Source organism: Danio rerio, chromosome 16, assembly GCF_052040795.2.
Source record: "Danio rerio strain M-AB ecotype USA chromosome 16, GRCz13ab, whole genome shotgun sequence".
Taxonomy (NCBI): Eukaryota; Metazoa; Chordata; class Actinopteri; order Cypriniformes; family Danionidae; genus Danio; species Danio rerio.
Genome location: NC_141036.1, coordinates 58300194 through 58316359, shown reverse-complemented (window position 1 = coordinate 58316359; position 16166 = coordinate 58300194). Strand labels below are relative to the sequence as shown.

Below are 16166 nucleotides of genomic sequence, written 5' to 3'. Positions count from 1 at the left end.
AGGAGGAAGAGGAGTGAAGCGGAAAGCAGATGATGCTTTTCAGAGTGTTTCTGGCGGAGTCAAACCATCTGCCCACCAGAAACGCATCAAAGTTGCAGAGCTGGAGAACACTAGAGAAGACGCCGACACAGAGACGTCCAGCTCAGGTCAGTCCACTCATTATGACTGGAAAATGCTGGAAAACTATTAGCACTGTTGCCATATGTTAAATTCCAGAGTAAAACAAACGCCAATTAATGAAAGAACTGATTATTAATAGTTCATTATTTACTGTAATCCACATTAGGAGGAAGAGGAGTGAAGAGGAAAGCAGATGATGATTTGCAGAGTGTTTCTGACAGAGTCAAACCATACGCTCTGCGGAAACGCATCAAAGCTGCAGAGATGGAGAACATAAGTGACACAGAGATGACCAGCTATGAGAAGAAAACCAGCTCAGGTGTGTCTCCTGCCATACATTAACACTTCTACAGCTTCATCACCATACATTTATCACCACTTAAACTTCTGAAACATGAAGCAGGGTGCAAAGCATTTACTCAGTTAGCTGCTAAATCCAGTGAGCATGCGGATATGTTGGCCAATATGCAAAAAATACATTGTCTGGATCAAAATGATTGATTTATCTATTATGCCCAAAATCATTCAAATATTATATTATGATCATGTTTCATGAAGTTAAGCACTTTCTACTGTAAACATGTCAGAACTCAACTGTTGATTTAAACTTAGTTGGTCAACTTTAAAGGTGATTTTCTCAATCTTTATATTATTTGAGATCGCAACAGAAATCTGGAATGAATTAGTGACAATAAATAAACATGATTGATTAATTGAAGAGTTTATTGTTTGTTGTGTTGTCATCCACATTAGGAGGAAGAGGAGTGAAGCGGAAAGCAGATGATGCTTTTCAGAGTGTTTCTGGCGGAGTCAAACCATCTGCTCTGCGGAAACGCATCAAAGTTTCAGAGCTGGAGAACACAAGAGAAGACGCCGACACAGAGCCGTCCAGCTCAGGTCAGTCCACTCATTATGACTGGAAAATGCTGGAAAACTATTAGCACTGTTGCCATATGTTAAATCCCAGAGTAAAACAAACGCCAATTAATGAAAGAACTGATTATTAATACTTAATTATTTACTGTAATCCACATTAGGAGGAAGAGGAGTGAAGCGGAAAGCGGATGATGATTTGCAGAGTGTTTCTGACAGAGTCAAACTATACGCTCTGCGGAAACGCATCAAAGCTGCAGAGATGGAGAACACAAGAGAAGACGCCGACACAGAGCCGTCCAGCTCAGGTCAGTCCACTCTTTATGACTGGAAAATGCCATATGTTAAATCCCAGAGTAAAATAAAAGCCAATTAATGAAAGAACTGATTATTAATAGTTAATTATTTACTGTAATCCACATTAGGAGGAAGAGGAGTGAAGAGGAAAGCGGATGATGATTTGCAGAGTGTTTCTGATAGAGTCAAACCATACGCTCTGCGGAAACGCATCAAAGCTGCAGAGACGTGCAGCGATGAGAACAGCCGCTCAGGTCAGTCTCCCGTCACTCTTCTACAGTTGTATGAGCATATATTTGTCAGCTTAAAGGCACAGTGCACGACGACGCAAAGCAGCAGAGCTTTTATTATGCCACAGTCCAGCGCGTCTGGTTCTTCAGCTCGTGATCACGTGTGCTGTTTTATCAGACTAAATACTTTTCAGGCTTCTGTTATAATGCTGCTCTGTGCTGTCAAAACATCTGGAAACTATTAGCACTGCTGCCATTTGAACAGATCCCCAAATACAATAAATGCCAATTAATGAAAGAACTGCTCAATAATAATGCATTATTGACTGTAATCCACAGAAGTTCCAAGAGGACAGAAGAGAAAGGCTGGATGTCTAGATCAGGACAGCAGAAGTCTGGACACAGTTGCTGCCAAACGAGTGAAAACAGCAGCAGAAGACAGCAGCTCAGGTCAGTGTGCATTATGAGGCTGTAGAGGCGCTATATGGACATATATGATAATATTACGATATTTTAAAGAAAATCCTGATTCATGATTTGATCAAAGCTCTTTTGTGATGTTGGTTTTATTTTCAATTTCATTATCTGTACATTTGTTTTGAGTTATTTTTGTGGATATAGTTTGAGTTATTTCTGTCACGTGACTGAAAACTCTGAATGTGCGCTCTGATCCGCTAATTCAGTCTATTAATTTAGCTTACTTTTTATTGCTTCAATAATCTTTTATCCTCTTACATGTGATTTTCTCAATATTTAGAATTTTGAACCCTCAGATTCCAGATATTCAACATAAATCTGGAATGAAGATATGGCAATAAAAAACATGATGGTTTTCATTGGAGAGTTTATTCTTGCTTGTGTTGTGATCCACATTAGGAGGAAGAGGAGAGAAGCGGAAAGCGGATGATGATTTTCAGAGTGATTCTGATGGAGGCAAACCATCTGCCCATCGGAAACGCATCAAAGTTTCAGGGATGACGCCGATCACAAGAGAAGACGCCGACACAGAGACGTCCAGCTCAGGTCAGTTCACCCTTTATGACTTGACACTGCTGCCATTTGAGCTGACAGTTAAATCCCAGATTAAAATGATGCCAATTAATGAAAGAACTGCTCATTAATAATACAATATTGACTGTAATCCACATCAGCTCCAAGAGGACAGAAGAGAAAGGCTGGATGTCTAGATCAGGACAGCAGAAATGAGGACACAGTGGCTGCCAAACAAACGAAAGCAACACAGACCGAATATTGCGGCTGCAGCGGTTGGAAAAATGCAAAAGAATACAGCAGCTCAGGTCTGTCTTCTGTGATAATGTTTTCTGTCTAATCTGCAGTCGGGTTTTGGATTATTTTTCAGAGTTTTACAGAAATATCTCAGGATTAGAGCAGAACACTCACAGAAATGATGTCATAAATGTGATTTACTTTTCTCCAGGGTCTATACTTGACAAATATGTGCTTGGAAAGAAGCTGGGACAGGGATACGGTGGCACTGTCTATCTGGCTACACGGAAATCTGACGGCCAGAAGGTAACGTTCACTTGTGTGTGTGTGTGTGTGTGTGTGATGCATGTTGTCAGAAACACAATGTCCCGCTTTATGCAGGTCAGATCAGACATCTTTCTGGCTTAAATAAGTTTTGACTTTATGCTTTCTTTGCAGGTTGCCATAAAGGTTGTGAATAAGAAGTATTACGGAGTGTTGTGCCACGTGGTAAGTATGCATACTCTACTGAAAATATATGAAGAGAACAGATGACCTCCATGTTGTTTGTCATTTTGAGTCTTGTTTTTATGTTGTACATTGAAGGGTACAAATGCAAACAACACACTTTATTGAAATGGCTGAAACTGCACGTGTTTAGTCATTTCCAGAAATCTTGTGTTTACTGAGAATATTACAGAGTTTCTGGAAATGTCTAAAACTGGGGGTTTTCTGTTTCTGCAGATGAACTGTGGAGCACAAAACCAGTCATAATGTCCGGAAACTGAGATTTGCGAATCATCTGAAAGATCAATAAAGAAGCTTTTCAATAATGTTTGCTTTGTTAGAACAATATTGATGGAGATGCGGCTGTTTGACAATCTGGAACGTGAAGAAAATCTGAATATTGGGAAAATCAGCTTTAAAGTTAATAATTTAAACAAAATTCCACACATTTCCATGTAAACTACATATGATAATAGTAGCACAACAATAAGAAATGCAAAAATTATATATTGGAACAATCTTTACGTAATTAAAGTCATAATTTTGAGTTTTCCTCAAAATATATCTGCGTGACAAAAGACTGGTTTTGTGGTCCAGGGTCACATGTAGTGTTGAATTTGAGTTAATATGTGAAAACAGCTCTGTTTCCATCCACCTGTTTCATGCGCGTTTAGGATTATCACATAAACAAAGCTTTATGAATATGCTAAGATGCACATGCATGTTCTTATGCGCGTAATTGACTAGAATCAACTCTTTATTCCACACGAAATAATGTGCATAAACTAGGTTAGAAGCATTTTTATTGAATAAATTCCAGCATGCACATTAAAGGGCCATTAAACCCCCCACTTTCTGTTCAAGTCCACCCAGGCCCGGATTGGCTAATCGGGAGGACCGGGAGAATTCCCGGTGGGCCGGTCCGTTTTTTGGCCGCGAGGGCCGGTGTCCCTAGCTCCAGAATCTGTTGCTCTCAGCAGTCACACTTTTTAAATATAATTTATTTATTTACTTGACCACAGCCTTCTTATTTATTATTTTACCGCAGCTCTGCTCTTGTTATCTATTTTGTCGTAACCTCGTAATATAACTAGATAAGTCACTAATAAACGTACAGCTGTTGTGGTACAGTGGTTAGCACGTTAGGTTAAGACTCAGTCAACCAGGGTTCGATCCTTGTCTATGAAGGTTTTTTTTTTTTCATTTTTATTGTTAAGACATATAATACTGTTCCATATAATAAGTTCCAAAACAGCTGTTTTCTAAAAAAAAAAAAAAAAAAAAGACATGATAGTGTAATTAGAAACTGAATTGGAAATGACCTTATTTTAAGATGGTCAGTGGTGAACTGAGGTGGGCCGGTCTAAGGCTTGAAACTCCAGGGCTGAAAAAGAGTCCCACTCCGGCCCTGAGTCCACCTCAGAATATTTTTCAAAAAATGCATCCTAATGGGTGTGGAGCTCTGGTCATCAGAGCCGGGGAAAAGAGGTGAGCGAACTGTTGTCAGTCGGCTCACGATATGAGACACAAACTGTGAGCAGAGCCATGATTTTATAGTTTACAAAGATAATATGCAAAGAAACAAACAGTAATTTAATGCCCTGCTACATTTGTAATTAGTAATGTCATACACACACAACCACAATTTATATCATTATAAAGATAATCGTGTTTGATTTTGATGAAATGAGCTGAAAAAAGCTCAAAATTATCCAGTTTTCCTCACAATTAAAGCTAACAGTTGCTAACAGTGTAGTAAGTGATGCTCAACACAAACAAATCTGTTCAAATCTAAAAAAAAATACACCAAAAAATATAGTTATAAAAGGTCATATGATGATATAAATGTGTGTTTGAGGGTCTTTGCGTCATTATTGTTTGTTTTCAGCTTTCCATTGTGTCAGATGTGAAATGTTGTGCTGACTGTAAAAGGCCTCAGCCCTCCGTCAGTCCGTCATCACAGTGCTTCAGTATTATCATTCTTCTATTATCATTTCCTCCAGAATTGTCTTGAGCATCTGTCATCTGTCTCCCGTCTCCAAAAGCCACCACATTCACCGCGTTCATTTCGTTTGGTCTTCTTAAGCGAAACTCATTTCTCTGACTGATATTTGCCGCCAGTTTATAAGACAGTGATGATTTTGTTCTCTTTGACTCATTGATGGAAACGCTGATTTATTCGCGAATCTTTATATTCCAGTTTTGCACATAAATGTAATCTGCATCTTTGGATGGAAACACAGCTAGGGACACATTATAATGTCATTTATATATGAGACACTGACATCTAACCTTTTCCTGACTTTATTTTTCTCTAGGCTGGATATAATACGCACGTGATCCCGGAAGCACGTAATATGATGGTCCTCAAGAGACCTCCGCTCTGCCCGCACATCATAGAGCTCTACGAGTACGCCATGGAAGGAAGGAATAACTACCTGGTCATGGAGTACGCGTCCTCGTACATAACCTTGGCTAAACTCTTGAAGAAGAACAATGGCCGCCTGGGTGAAAGTGTTGCGCGGCAGCTGATCATGCAGCTCATTATTGCAACACAGCGCTGCCTTGAGCATGGCATACATCATTTGTCCGTACATAATGAAAACATCCTGGTCAATCCAAAGACCCTGCAGCTCAAGCTGATTGATTTTGGCAACAGTTATTATACTCAAAAAGGCTACTGGAGATCCCCCTATCTTGGTGAGTTGCCTTTTTAGTCCTGCTTATTAAAGGGTTAGTTCACACAAAAATCAAGATAGTTTTAGTAATGAATATCTCTCATGTCGTCCTGAACATCTGAGACCCCTGAACACAAATGAAGGTATTTAAGATGAAATCTGAGAGCTCTATAGACAGCAAGGGTCTATAAAAGGACCCTAAAGCATCCTCAAAACAGACCGTATGCCTTTAGTGGTTCAATCAGAACATTATCAGACTCTGAGAATTGTTTTATTTCCACATAAAGCTAAAATAATGACTTTAATGAACAGGTTCTCACCCTCAGTGTCAGTATATTGCGCATGTTCAGGAGTGCTCTGAGGTCTTCACGCATGTTGCTCTCAGTTGCACTGCTGATGTATCATCTTAGATGCGCCTGTGCTTTCTTCCAATCAGAGGAGGACATCAGCCGTGTACGCCACTACACAGAGCTCTTCTGAGTGTGCGCAATATACTGACACTGAGGACAAGAAACTGTTCAATAAAGTCATGATTTTCAGTTAAACCACTGAAGCCATATATGCTCAGAGAGCTCTCGTGTTTCTTCTAAAACATCTTCATTTGTGTTCAGAAGCTGAGCGTGGGTCTCAGGGGTTTAGGTCGACATGAGGCTGAGTAATTAATAACAATTACTTTTTTGGGTGAACTAACCCTGAATCTGTAACCTCCTGTGTATGTATGGCGATGTCAGGAGGGCAAAGATATTGTAAATTACTAACATGAAAATCTCTCGCCTGCAGGAGTGACAAGATACCGTCAACAGGAGAGGGAACCCTACAGAGCCACTCTTTTTGCTGTTGAATCATATGTCATGGATGTTAGACAACTGCTGTCCTATATGGTCAGTGGATATCCCTGTTTCTCCAAATATGGACGTCCACGATTTCACCCCAGTTTGTCAGCAGGTGAGAAAACGACACTACACATGGTGCAGTTCATGCACCACCTTTAGCGGGGCTGAGTATTTTTCACTCAGCCCCCCTAAAGGTTTTTGGATTAGCACATGAACGGTCCACTAGTATATTATCACCTCAGTCCCCTTTCAATTGTATATGAAAATGGCATTTAAAGTAATGCATTACAATATTCAGGTATTCCTAAAAAAAAAAAGTAACTAGTTGCGTTACTTAGTTACTTTTTAAGGTAAGAAATGCGTTACGTTACTTTTTATCATTTGGCTGAAGCTTGATCTTTTTAAGAATTTGTTTTTTTAAATCTCTTTTTTAGTTGAGGAGCTCTGCAATTAACAACACACGGTATAACCTAAAACTACATTTAAACATCAAAATAAATATTTTAGGATGATGTTATCTGAGAACTTCCTGGCCCCTACATGCCGTATATACAGATTACTGAAAGCTTAAAGCAATGTGTTTGCTAATTTTGTACTATTTGTCTTAATCACTGTCCATTGAGACTATAATCCACTTTTCCTTTTCTTCGATGACTTCAAAATAATAAAGACATTTTCTCATTAACTGCACGATTCATTGTGAATACTTTCAATTTAATTTAGCAATTAATTTTATTAAAAGCTTGTTAAACTAAAAAGTAACTCAAATATTATTATTTATTTTTTGAAGTAATTCGTTACTTTACTTGTTATTTAGAAAAGTAATATTATTACGTAACTCGCGTTACTTATAATGCGTTACTCCAACACTGCCCCAATGTCATGGAGGAGCAATCGGGTTTCCCATCTACTATTTCCTCAGCGCTCCTCTCATCATCACAACTGTTTCCTCCAGCGAACATGTAACTCTTAACAAACATTTCACTATGTTATTTCAAAATGAACTCTGAATATAAAACACATTACGGTGCATGTGGCATTAACTATAGCACACCTTCATGCACAGAACCACTCAGTGAATGCACTCGTTTTAATATCGAGTGACATCAGAGTAAAACGTCATATGCTGTATCGTATTAAAGATGATTTCTTATTTCGACATATATTATGATTATGAAATATGTAAATTAGCCTGTACTATGTTTATATGTTCATAATTAGGCCATTTTGAATGAGAAAAGTGGCGTTTTATTTATTTAATACATGGAAAAATGTATGTGAGTATAGAAAGTGGTTTGTACCACAGTAAACAGGTGTGTTGAGCCTATTTCACTCATTCAGAACTCAAATGGCTCTGCCTGTCTATGAAATACAGTGGAATACTGCTAGCATTCAATTCTGCCATATTAGTCAAACTTTGTGTGTATTTATTTGAAATTATTATCTAAAATGTGTTTATCAGGCCAATATGTATAACAGTTGGACAGGAAACAGCTGGACACTCCTGCCACCATATGTCATGATGTCTGTAAATAAAAGCTGTCAGATTAGATGCACAACTTACTGTCTTTTTTACTATAATTTTCTATAAAATTCATAAATAACATTATTTTAAAAACAAATAAATGCACAATTAAGAAAGCAATTTTCATACAAGTGCTATATAGTCAGTAGATTGCCGCATGTTAAAGGATTTTAAATGCAGATGCAAAAGCGCACGGTAATCCAATGATAATCCCACTTATTACATGGTCATTTTCCAAATTAAAGTAGTATTGCAGCACAATATGTGTTAGCTACATTATCTCGTCTGCTTCTGAGCGTATTTGCGAGTTGGTTGATCCCCATTGGCTCCAGATGAAGCACACGTCCAATGAAAGCTTCAGCAATGGTCACCGAGTTGGTTACTGCTAATGTTTGAGTGTGGCGCATTCATCTGGAACTGTGCTTATAACTGACTGAAACTAACTGTGTATTTAATGATTTTATTGGACAACTTCCAGCCAATCAGAATCAAGAATTTCACTAGACCATTGAATAAATGTCTGTGTTGTATGTAAGAGCATCCATGACTAACATGTTCTCTCTTTAATATTTCTGCAGAATGCAAGGATCTGCTTTGGTGGGTAATCAGATTCCACTCTCGAACAGGACCTGTTTTAGAGGAGATTATAGAGCACAAGTGGTTCAGCATGACGTAGAGCCCATCAGCAGCAGGAAACAGGTTTTCATACTTCCATTTACGTCAAATTGTTTTGCTGTTTTCCGCTTCTGCTTCCCAAATTCTGCACTTCCTCCTGCGAGTGTTGCTGTCAGAGCTGCATGTAAATGAGGGCCGGTTGAAGCGTCTCTATTGGTCCACCAGCTCTAGACCGACTGCTCTTCCTTTAGCTGATCAGGTGAGGAAGGAAGCTGATGTCAGTCTAATGGCGGCCGATGCGCACAGGCGACGCCGGAGATTGAGTGTTAGCGCTAATCCTCAGCTGGGGTAGAATCTGTCTGCGGTAGGACAGCATTAATCATTTGAAATAAGTAAAGGAAAGCAGGTTCATTCACGTTTAGACAGGACGTAGTGTTTTATATGAACTGGGTTAGCACCGACTGTAGAGTAAATAGTCATATTAAGGGAAATAATCACAGATTAATAAATGAAACTGCTGGAAAGGGGGATTTATTAGCATACGGGTGTGCTTTATTTCTATAGCTGTAGGATTAATAGTAAAAGGTAAAGTCTGTATATTATTACTGTAGTGCGTCAATACTTTTGTAAAGACAGAAAGCCTAGTTTAGACAGTCGTCGTAGCTCTGACGGGACTTTAGGCAGGTTTAAGTGAGATAAGCGCATATAACAGGGGCGTCGTGGGCCGGTTTTGAAGGCTTTTTCTCTTTAACAGAGATAGGATAGGGTGGTGTAGATGGCGCTGACGGGGCACGATTATATGGGCGAATAAGCTAGATATAAGAGCCTCCTGCCACAGACATATTTTACCCCAGCTGTGGATTTCTCAGATCTGATGATGATTATTTCCAGTGCTGGTGCTCAAACCTTTCTGCTTTCTTCTTCTTCTCACTTGTTCTACAAGCGAGCGCTGGATGTCTGGGAATTAGCTTTAACATGAACGTTTTAAAAGTAGATCAAGTAGTTTAATACAGGGTTTGGTAAATAACAGCATTTTAGTCAACACTGGGGGATTTAGATAGTGTTTATGGACACAAATGTATTTTAGAGTATGACTTTGTAATATGTTTTATTGATATTATTAAGCTTATTGATAATGTTGTGGAAATCCTGTGCTTGTTTGTAGAAATTCATTGGTCCTCATTGATGAAACGTTTGTAAATATTGGTGTAAGTTAGTCATAGTTAAAGGTTTGATAGTTAATTGTGTTTGTTAATAAATCAGTCAGGATTAGGGTTTAGGGTTAGACATATAGAAAATAGAGGAATAATAATCTTTCAGTAATGAGGCCAAATCTCACCTCTTTCTTTTTCTGCTTTCCCATTTCCTCTAAACATTTGATCTATTTTTTAGGGTTAGGGTGTTTGTTAGGGTTAGGATAGGGTTAGGATAGGGTAAGGGTGTTTGTTAGGGTTAGGATAGGGTAAGGGTGTTTGTTAGGGTTAGGATAGGGTAAGGGTGTTTGTTAGAGTTAGGATAGGGTTAGGTCTTTGTTAGGGTTAGGATAGGGTTAGGGTGTTTGTTAGGGTTAGGATAGGGTAAGGGTGTTTGTTAGGGTTAGGATAGGGTAAGGGTGTTTGTTAGGGTTAGGATAGGGTTAGGGTGTTTGTTAGAGTTAGGATAGGGTTAGGGTGTTTGTTAGGGTTAGGATAGGGTAAGGGTGTTTGTTAGGGTTAGGATAGGGTTAGGATAGGGTAAGGGTGTTTGTTAGAGTTAGGATAGGGTTAGGTCTTTGTTAGGGTTAGGATAGGGTTAGGGTGTTTGTTAGAGTTAGGATAGGGTAAGGGTGTTTGTTAGGGTTAGGATAGGGTAAGGGTGTTTGTTAGGGTTAGGATAGGGTTAGGGTGTTTGTTAGAGTTAGGATAGGGTTAGGGTGTTTGTTAGGGTTAGGATAGGGTAAGGGTTTTTGTTAGGGTTAGGATAGGGTTAGGATAGGGTAGGGGTGTTTGTTAGAGTTAGGATAGGGTGAGGGTGTTTGTTAGAGTTAGGATAGGGTAAGGGTCTTTGTTAGGGTTAGGATAGGGTTAGGTCTTTGTTTTTAGGGTTGTTTTAAACAACATTGATTCATTGTTTTGCTTTATGTTTGGTTTATTTAGTTTCTGTCTTTCTTCTTCTCCATCACTGTTCTGTGAGCACTGCACAGATTGTTATTTAAGAGCGATTGGTAATTATTATACACTTCTCTGTCCTCGCCTGTGCACACCGGCCGTCATTAGAGTGACATCAGCTTTCCTCCTCGCCTGATTGGCTGGAGGAGGAGCTGTCAATCTAGAGCTAATGGACCAATGGGGATGCTTTAGCCGGCCCTTATTTGCATGCAGCTCTGAATGCGACACTCCCAGGAGGAAGTGCACAATGTGGGAAGCAGAAGCGGAAAACAGCATCATGTCAGAAAACAATGGAAGTATGAACTCCTGATGATGTTATTTAGTCACTGACCACATGTGTGCTGCTCTTCCTATGATTTCTGTGAAATTGAGACTATGAACCCTATGGAGTGTGTTGAAGCTGTTTTCTGTTGATCAAACTGTAAACTATTGTCTTCAATAAACTGTATCTCTGACTCCTGCTCTTTGTTCATTACACCGGCTCCTTGCATTAACATAACTGAAATCATTCAGCGTAGTGATACGGGACTGTAATGCACTCAAAACATGCCTGAACTACTTTATCTGTGTGTTTATCTGACAATAAGTGTGAACACAACACAAAACAACACAACAAACATATTTTTACAAACTGCAGACTCAATTTAGCCTTAATATAACAATATTTAACCATCATGTAATGTTTAAAGCACATTGTCAGGCCATTTGTAGGGGTTTTTCAATGTCTGACCACCAAATGTTGAGGTTTACTCACATAACAATGGTTTAAAATGGCAGTCATTAACATCTATAGTATTTTCTTTGCTACTAAAAGTTGATGAGCGCCAGCTAGCAGCATTCTTCAAAATATCTACACTTGTGATCAAAATACTTGAGTAAATTAGCTAAATTTAGTTCTTGGTGAATTGTCCTTCAACCTTTTCTTCAGGACGTCCTCGGCGCAGTTTCATACTTTGGTTAGTGGAACCAAAGAAGACCAACAATTTAGATCTGGCCTATTACTTTACACCACGCTAGTTGACGCTGCAGGGGAATGAGAACTTCTGCTCGCCTCTGGCTGTACCAGCAGGTTTTTGTGTTGTGGGTAGTTTGAGCGCATCACGTCTAGAAACGACTTCATCAATTTTTCCTTAAATGTAAAGATGGGCTTTCCCTCTTAGAGCTTTGCCTTAGAAACTATGTGCTGATGTTTGCATCATCAAGCTTCTCCATCAATCCATCATAGTTATTTAATTTGTTTTTACCAGCAAAGCTCACAATGACAGTCACAAAGCTTAAGTGGTAAAATGTAGGAATACAATATACAATTACAATTAAATAATACGCTGAAATTAATCATAAATCGGGGCGAGTTGTGCCAACTTAACCCAGCCCCTTTGGCACAATTCACCACAGCCTGACAATGAAAGACCTGAATGATCCAACCTCGCTGCGTGCGTATCCTGCATGTTTGCAAACCAGTAATTCATCTATAGATACTAATATCTTAAAAATGAGCGCTAGTAGGATCTAATAAAAAGAATAGTGTCTAATGAGTAAGCACTAGTATCTAAAGTATAGGCACAAGTATCTAATGAACAAGAACTTGTAACTAACGAATAAGTACCAGTACTTCATGGAAAAGATACTATTATCTAAAATAAAAGGTACTAGTAACAAGAAAATAGATGGTGCGGTTATAGATTAAATGTTAAAACGGCTTGCCATATAATTAGTATTACCTATTAAATAGATACTAGTGTCTAACGAATAAGTAGTAGTAGTAGTAGTAGTATCTTAAATAAGTAGTGTCTAGTAAGTAAGCACTAGTATATTTTTATAAAGCACTATATTTAATAAATAACTACTAGTACTTAAAGGAATAAAGATACTAGTATCTAAAAAAAAAAGTACTTGTACATGAAAATAGATCCTAGTGCGGATTATAGATAAAATGTCAATGCGGCTTGCCATAGTGTCTTCTTTGCAGGACGGATGGGTAAATGAAGGGCTCTTTAAAAGTATGTGGTCACATAACCAATTTCTTCTATGGTTCTCTAGAAACAAGGGGTGGAACAACCCTCCTGACATAAATCATCACCCTCTCCCCTGTGTTTAATTAAAGAGAGCTTACCTGTTGTCGAGACGGATGACCGGAAGTTCCGGAAGATAAAGGTGGAGGTACTGAACCTGTGGTGCAGCTTTAAGAAAATAGACATTTCACTGTCCGTTCTCGACAGGAGAACTGTGTGAAGAGACATGTTGAGTCAATGATCGCAGAAATGTCCTCTTGGAGTATCAAATAACTGGTTAGTTCGCTGGATATATCCAATATTGCGTTATTTGCCGTCATTGAGACTCTCGCGAGTTGTGAACAGCTGTCACCGTGGATTGTGGCGATTATTACAGTAAAGAAGTAAGAGAAAGACGCGTTCTAGATAAGGTAAGACCTAACGTTATTATTCGACGTCCTAAGAGTCTGAACTTTCTTTTAAAAAACCGTACTTTTGAGTGTGTAACGCAAGCTTTGTGATAAACTACCGTTATTCCTCTTTAACGGACCGTTATGTTGCCTAGTTACGAGTCCTGTCAATCATCTCCTCACGTCATCCTCGCAGCAGGATAATTATGCATTCAGAAATTAAAATACGTCTAAAATATTGTTGTTCCTTATTAAAATATTGTTTTTCCTGATCAAATTTAACGCAGAAAATGTTGCTTAAATATTGTCCAGTATTCAAACATCTTTACCAAAGCCTCTTTTTTAGATTTTTTTTTTATTTTTTTTATTAAATCTTATAAGAACATACAGAAAGAAAAACAAATTACCGATCAAAGAAACATCTTAATCAACTAGGAAGTCCAAATAGCAGCATCACCAAGGCAAAGCCTCTCTACTTGCGTTGGTCGCGCGAGTCCGCCATGTTTGTAGTTTATATGGGGCGTCTGTAGACTTGGATCCAGGCTGATTCCTGATGCGTTCAGTAGGGGGCAAGAAAGATACATGGCCAAATAATACACTTGAAGTAAACGCTTCCACATTATTAAATATATTATTTATAGATGTACTGTTTTAATTATAAATATATATATATATATATATATATATATATATATATATATATATATATATATATATATATATATTATACAAACACAGTAGAGGTCAGAATTATTCACCCCCTGTTTACTTTTTTCCCAAATTTCTGTTTAACGGAGAGATTTCTTCAGCACATTTCTAATCATAATAGTTTTAATAACTCATCTCGAATAACTAATTTATTTTCTTTTTGTCTTGATGACAGTAAATAATATTAGACTAGATATTCTATAAGACACTTCTATACAGATTAAAGTGACATTTAAAGGCTTAACTGGGTTAATTAGGTTAACTAGGCAGGTTAGGGTAAGTTATTGTATAAGGATGGTTTGTTCTGTGTAGACTGTGGAAAACAAATATAGCTTAAAGAGGCTAATAATATTACCCTAAAAATGGTGTTTAAAAAATTAAAAACTTTTATTCTAGTCAAAATAAAACAAATAAGACTTTCTCCAGAAGAAAAGATATTATCAGGCATACTGTGAAAATGTCCTTGCTCTGTTAAACATCATTTGGGAAATATTTAAAAAAGAAAAATAAATAAAATGGGGACTAATAATTCTGACTTCAACTGTAGCTGGTGCACAAACATAGTTGTGGCGAAGTTTAACGTTCATTAATTTACTTGAACAACCAAAATATGTTTTCCAGATTCATGGACATAAGTTACCTTAAAGTGATGCCCAATTCTGAAGACCTCTAAATAATTTTTTTTCCATTTATGTTCCACATAATGCTTTCTTCGCTGCTGTTTTGCTTTTCCTGAACACTTCCGGGATGTACAAGTGGCTCAAACTCGCTCATTTTGAGGCAGGAACTGGCGGACGTGCAACTACTTTAACTATGAGGTAAACACAGACCAAAACTTTCCATTCGGAACTCCTTCATGGGACTCCAAACTTGTAAACAATCGCTCCATCGAGCTCTCGGTCCCGCCCAGACTCGTCAGTGCCACCAAGCCAACCAATCACAGAGCTTGCACTACGCGTCGTTGCGACGTGTAGTTACATTTTTTGAGAGGTGCACGTCAGCGACATCAACGCCAACGGCGAAGGGCTATGCGTCAACGTCAAAGCATACGCGTATGTTTGACGCAGAAGTATAAATCAGCCTTTACGCAGCGGATGCCCTTCAAGGCACAACCCAATACTGGGTTACACTCTCTGGGTTACACTCTCTGGGTTACACTCTGGCATACACTCTTCAGTGCGAGATGTTCATCCACAGGGTATGATGATTTTCTGTAGGCACTGCAGGGCTCAACAATAAGGACTGCCCGGAGGCCCAGGGCCAGCGTGAAAGACACTCGGGACAGTAGACAGGAATGTTACTGGCCTCTATCGGCCAGTAACGATGAGCACGTTTTTTTTTTGTAACCTGGTAACAACCAGTAAAGCGAAAAGATGGCAACATCAACAACTGTTTCTAAAGAAGCAGACAATTACATGGGTACAAAATTAAGAAACTCAAAAAAAGAACAACAAAAAAAAAACAGTTGTCAGTTTGGCAAGCCGTTTTTATAAAAAATAATTTATAATTGCATTAAAATACCAGCACATTTTTCATACTGCTCTTTAACTGCATAAAATCTTGAATTTTGCTCACTATACATTTATTACAACCTAAGCTCATTCTGGAAACGTAGCCCCGCGGACGTTTCTGGAGACCGCAATTTACATGGCCGGAGGTAAGTAAAGGCCGCGTTTGTTTTTTTTCGAGCGAACGCTGTAGGGCGGTGTGGCGCCGCTCCGCCCCTCCTCTTCGCGATTGCCGACCGAAGGCTCGCCTCTGAGTGGAGGGCTTTCCCGACCCGATCAGTTTGTCCGCTTAGCTCACAGCGTTGCGTCGGCGGAGCGGAGGCCCCGGAGGAGGAGGAGGAGCCGGAGCCGGCCGCGGTGGACGACGACCGGGATCGAGTCCGGGGAACAGCAGGTTCCGGAAATCAGGTAAGACGAAAAACGGAATCCGAAAAATGAGGGCGAGAACGCGGCGGGATCCGAAAACGCGGTCGAAATCGAAGACAAGGGCTTTTGCTTTTTTTTTTTCCCCCGATCCG

At 39.0% G+C, this 16166-nt stretch overlaps 2 protein-coding genes across 16 annotated transcripts in view; one reads left to right on the top strand and one right to left on the bottom strand.

Moving 5' to 3' along the window:
• Positions 1-13585, bottom strand: part of LOC101884966 (serine/threonine-protein kinase pim-2) — a 30228-nt gene extending 16643 nt beyond the window's left edge. For 2 of the 4 annotated variants that reach the window (XM_087288230.1, XM_087288218.1), the window contains exon 1: positions 13145-13585. The gene's annotated coding sequence lies outside the window, so the exon portion shown is untranslated. The remainder of the gene's footprint in view (positions 1-13144) is intronic. The other 2 variants (XM_087288225.1, XM_087288229.1) reach the window with 2 other exon arrangements.
• The window catches only part of LOC103911664 (uncharacterized), a 63488-nt gene that overhangs the window by 2550 nt on the left and 44772 nt on the right, over positions 1-16166 (top strand). The window contains exons 3-18 of one of the 12 annotated variants that reach the window (XM_087288043.1): positions 3-146; positions 287-439; positions 874-1017; positions 1158-1301; positions 1419-1544; positions 1860-1970; positions 2397-2543; positions 2672-2818; positions 2959-3053; positions 3186-3236; positions 5552-5933; positions 6692-6856; positions 8848-10295; positions 10393-10583; positions 10652-10819; positions 10917-11486. In XM_087288043.1, the coding sequence (XP_087144169.1) occupies positions 3-146; positions 287-439; positions 874-1017; positions 1158-1301; positions 1419-1544; positions 1860-1970; positions 2397-2543; positions 2672-2818; positions 2959-3053; positions 3186-3236; positions 5552-5933; positions 6692-6856; positions 8848-8945 (1907 nt within the window). In that variant the 3' untranslated portion in view covers positions 8946-10295; positions 10393-10583; positions 10652-10819; positions 10917-11486. Of the gene's footprint in view, positions 1-2; positions 147-286; positions 440-873; positions 1018-1157; positions 1302-1418; positions 1545-1859; positions 1971-2396; positions 2544-2671; positions 2819-2958; positions 3054-3185; positions 3237-3470; positions 4498-5551; positions 5934-6691; positions 6913-8847; positions 10607-10651; positions 10826-10887; positions 11487-16166 lie in introns of those variants that run through there. The other 11 variants (XM_087288053.1, XM_087288049.1, XM_087288051.1 and 8 more) reach the window with 11 other exon arrangements.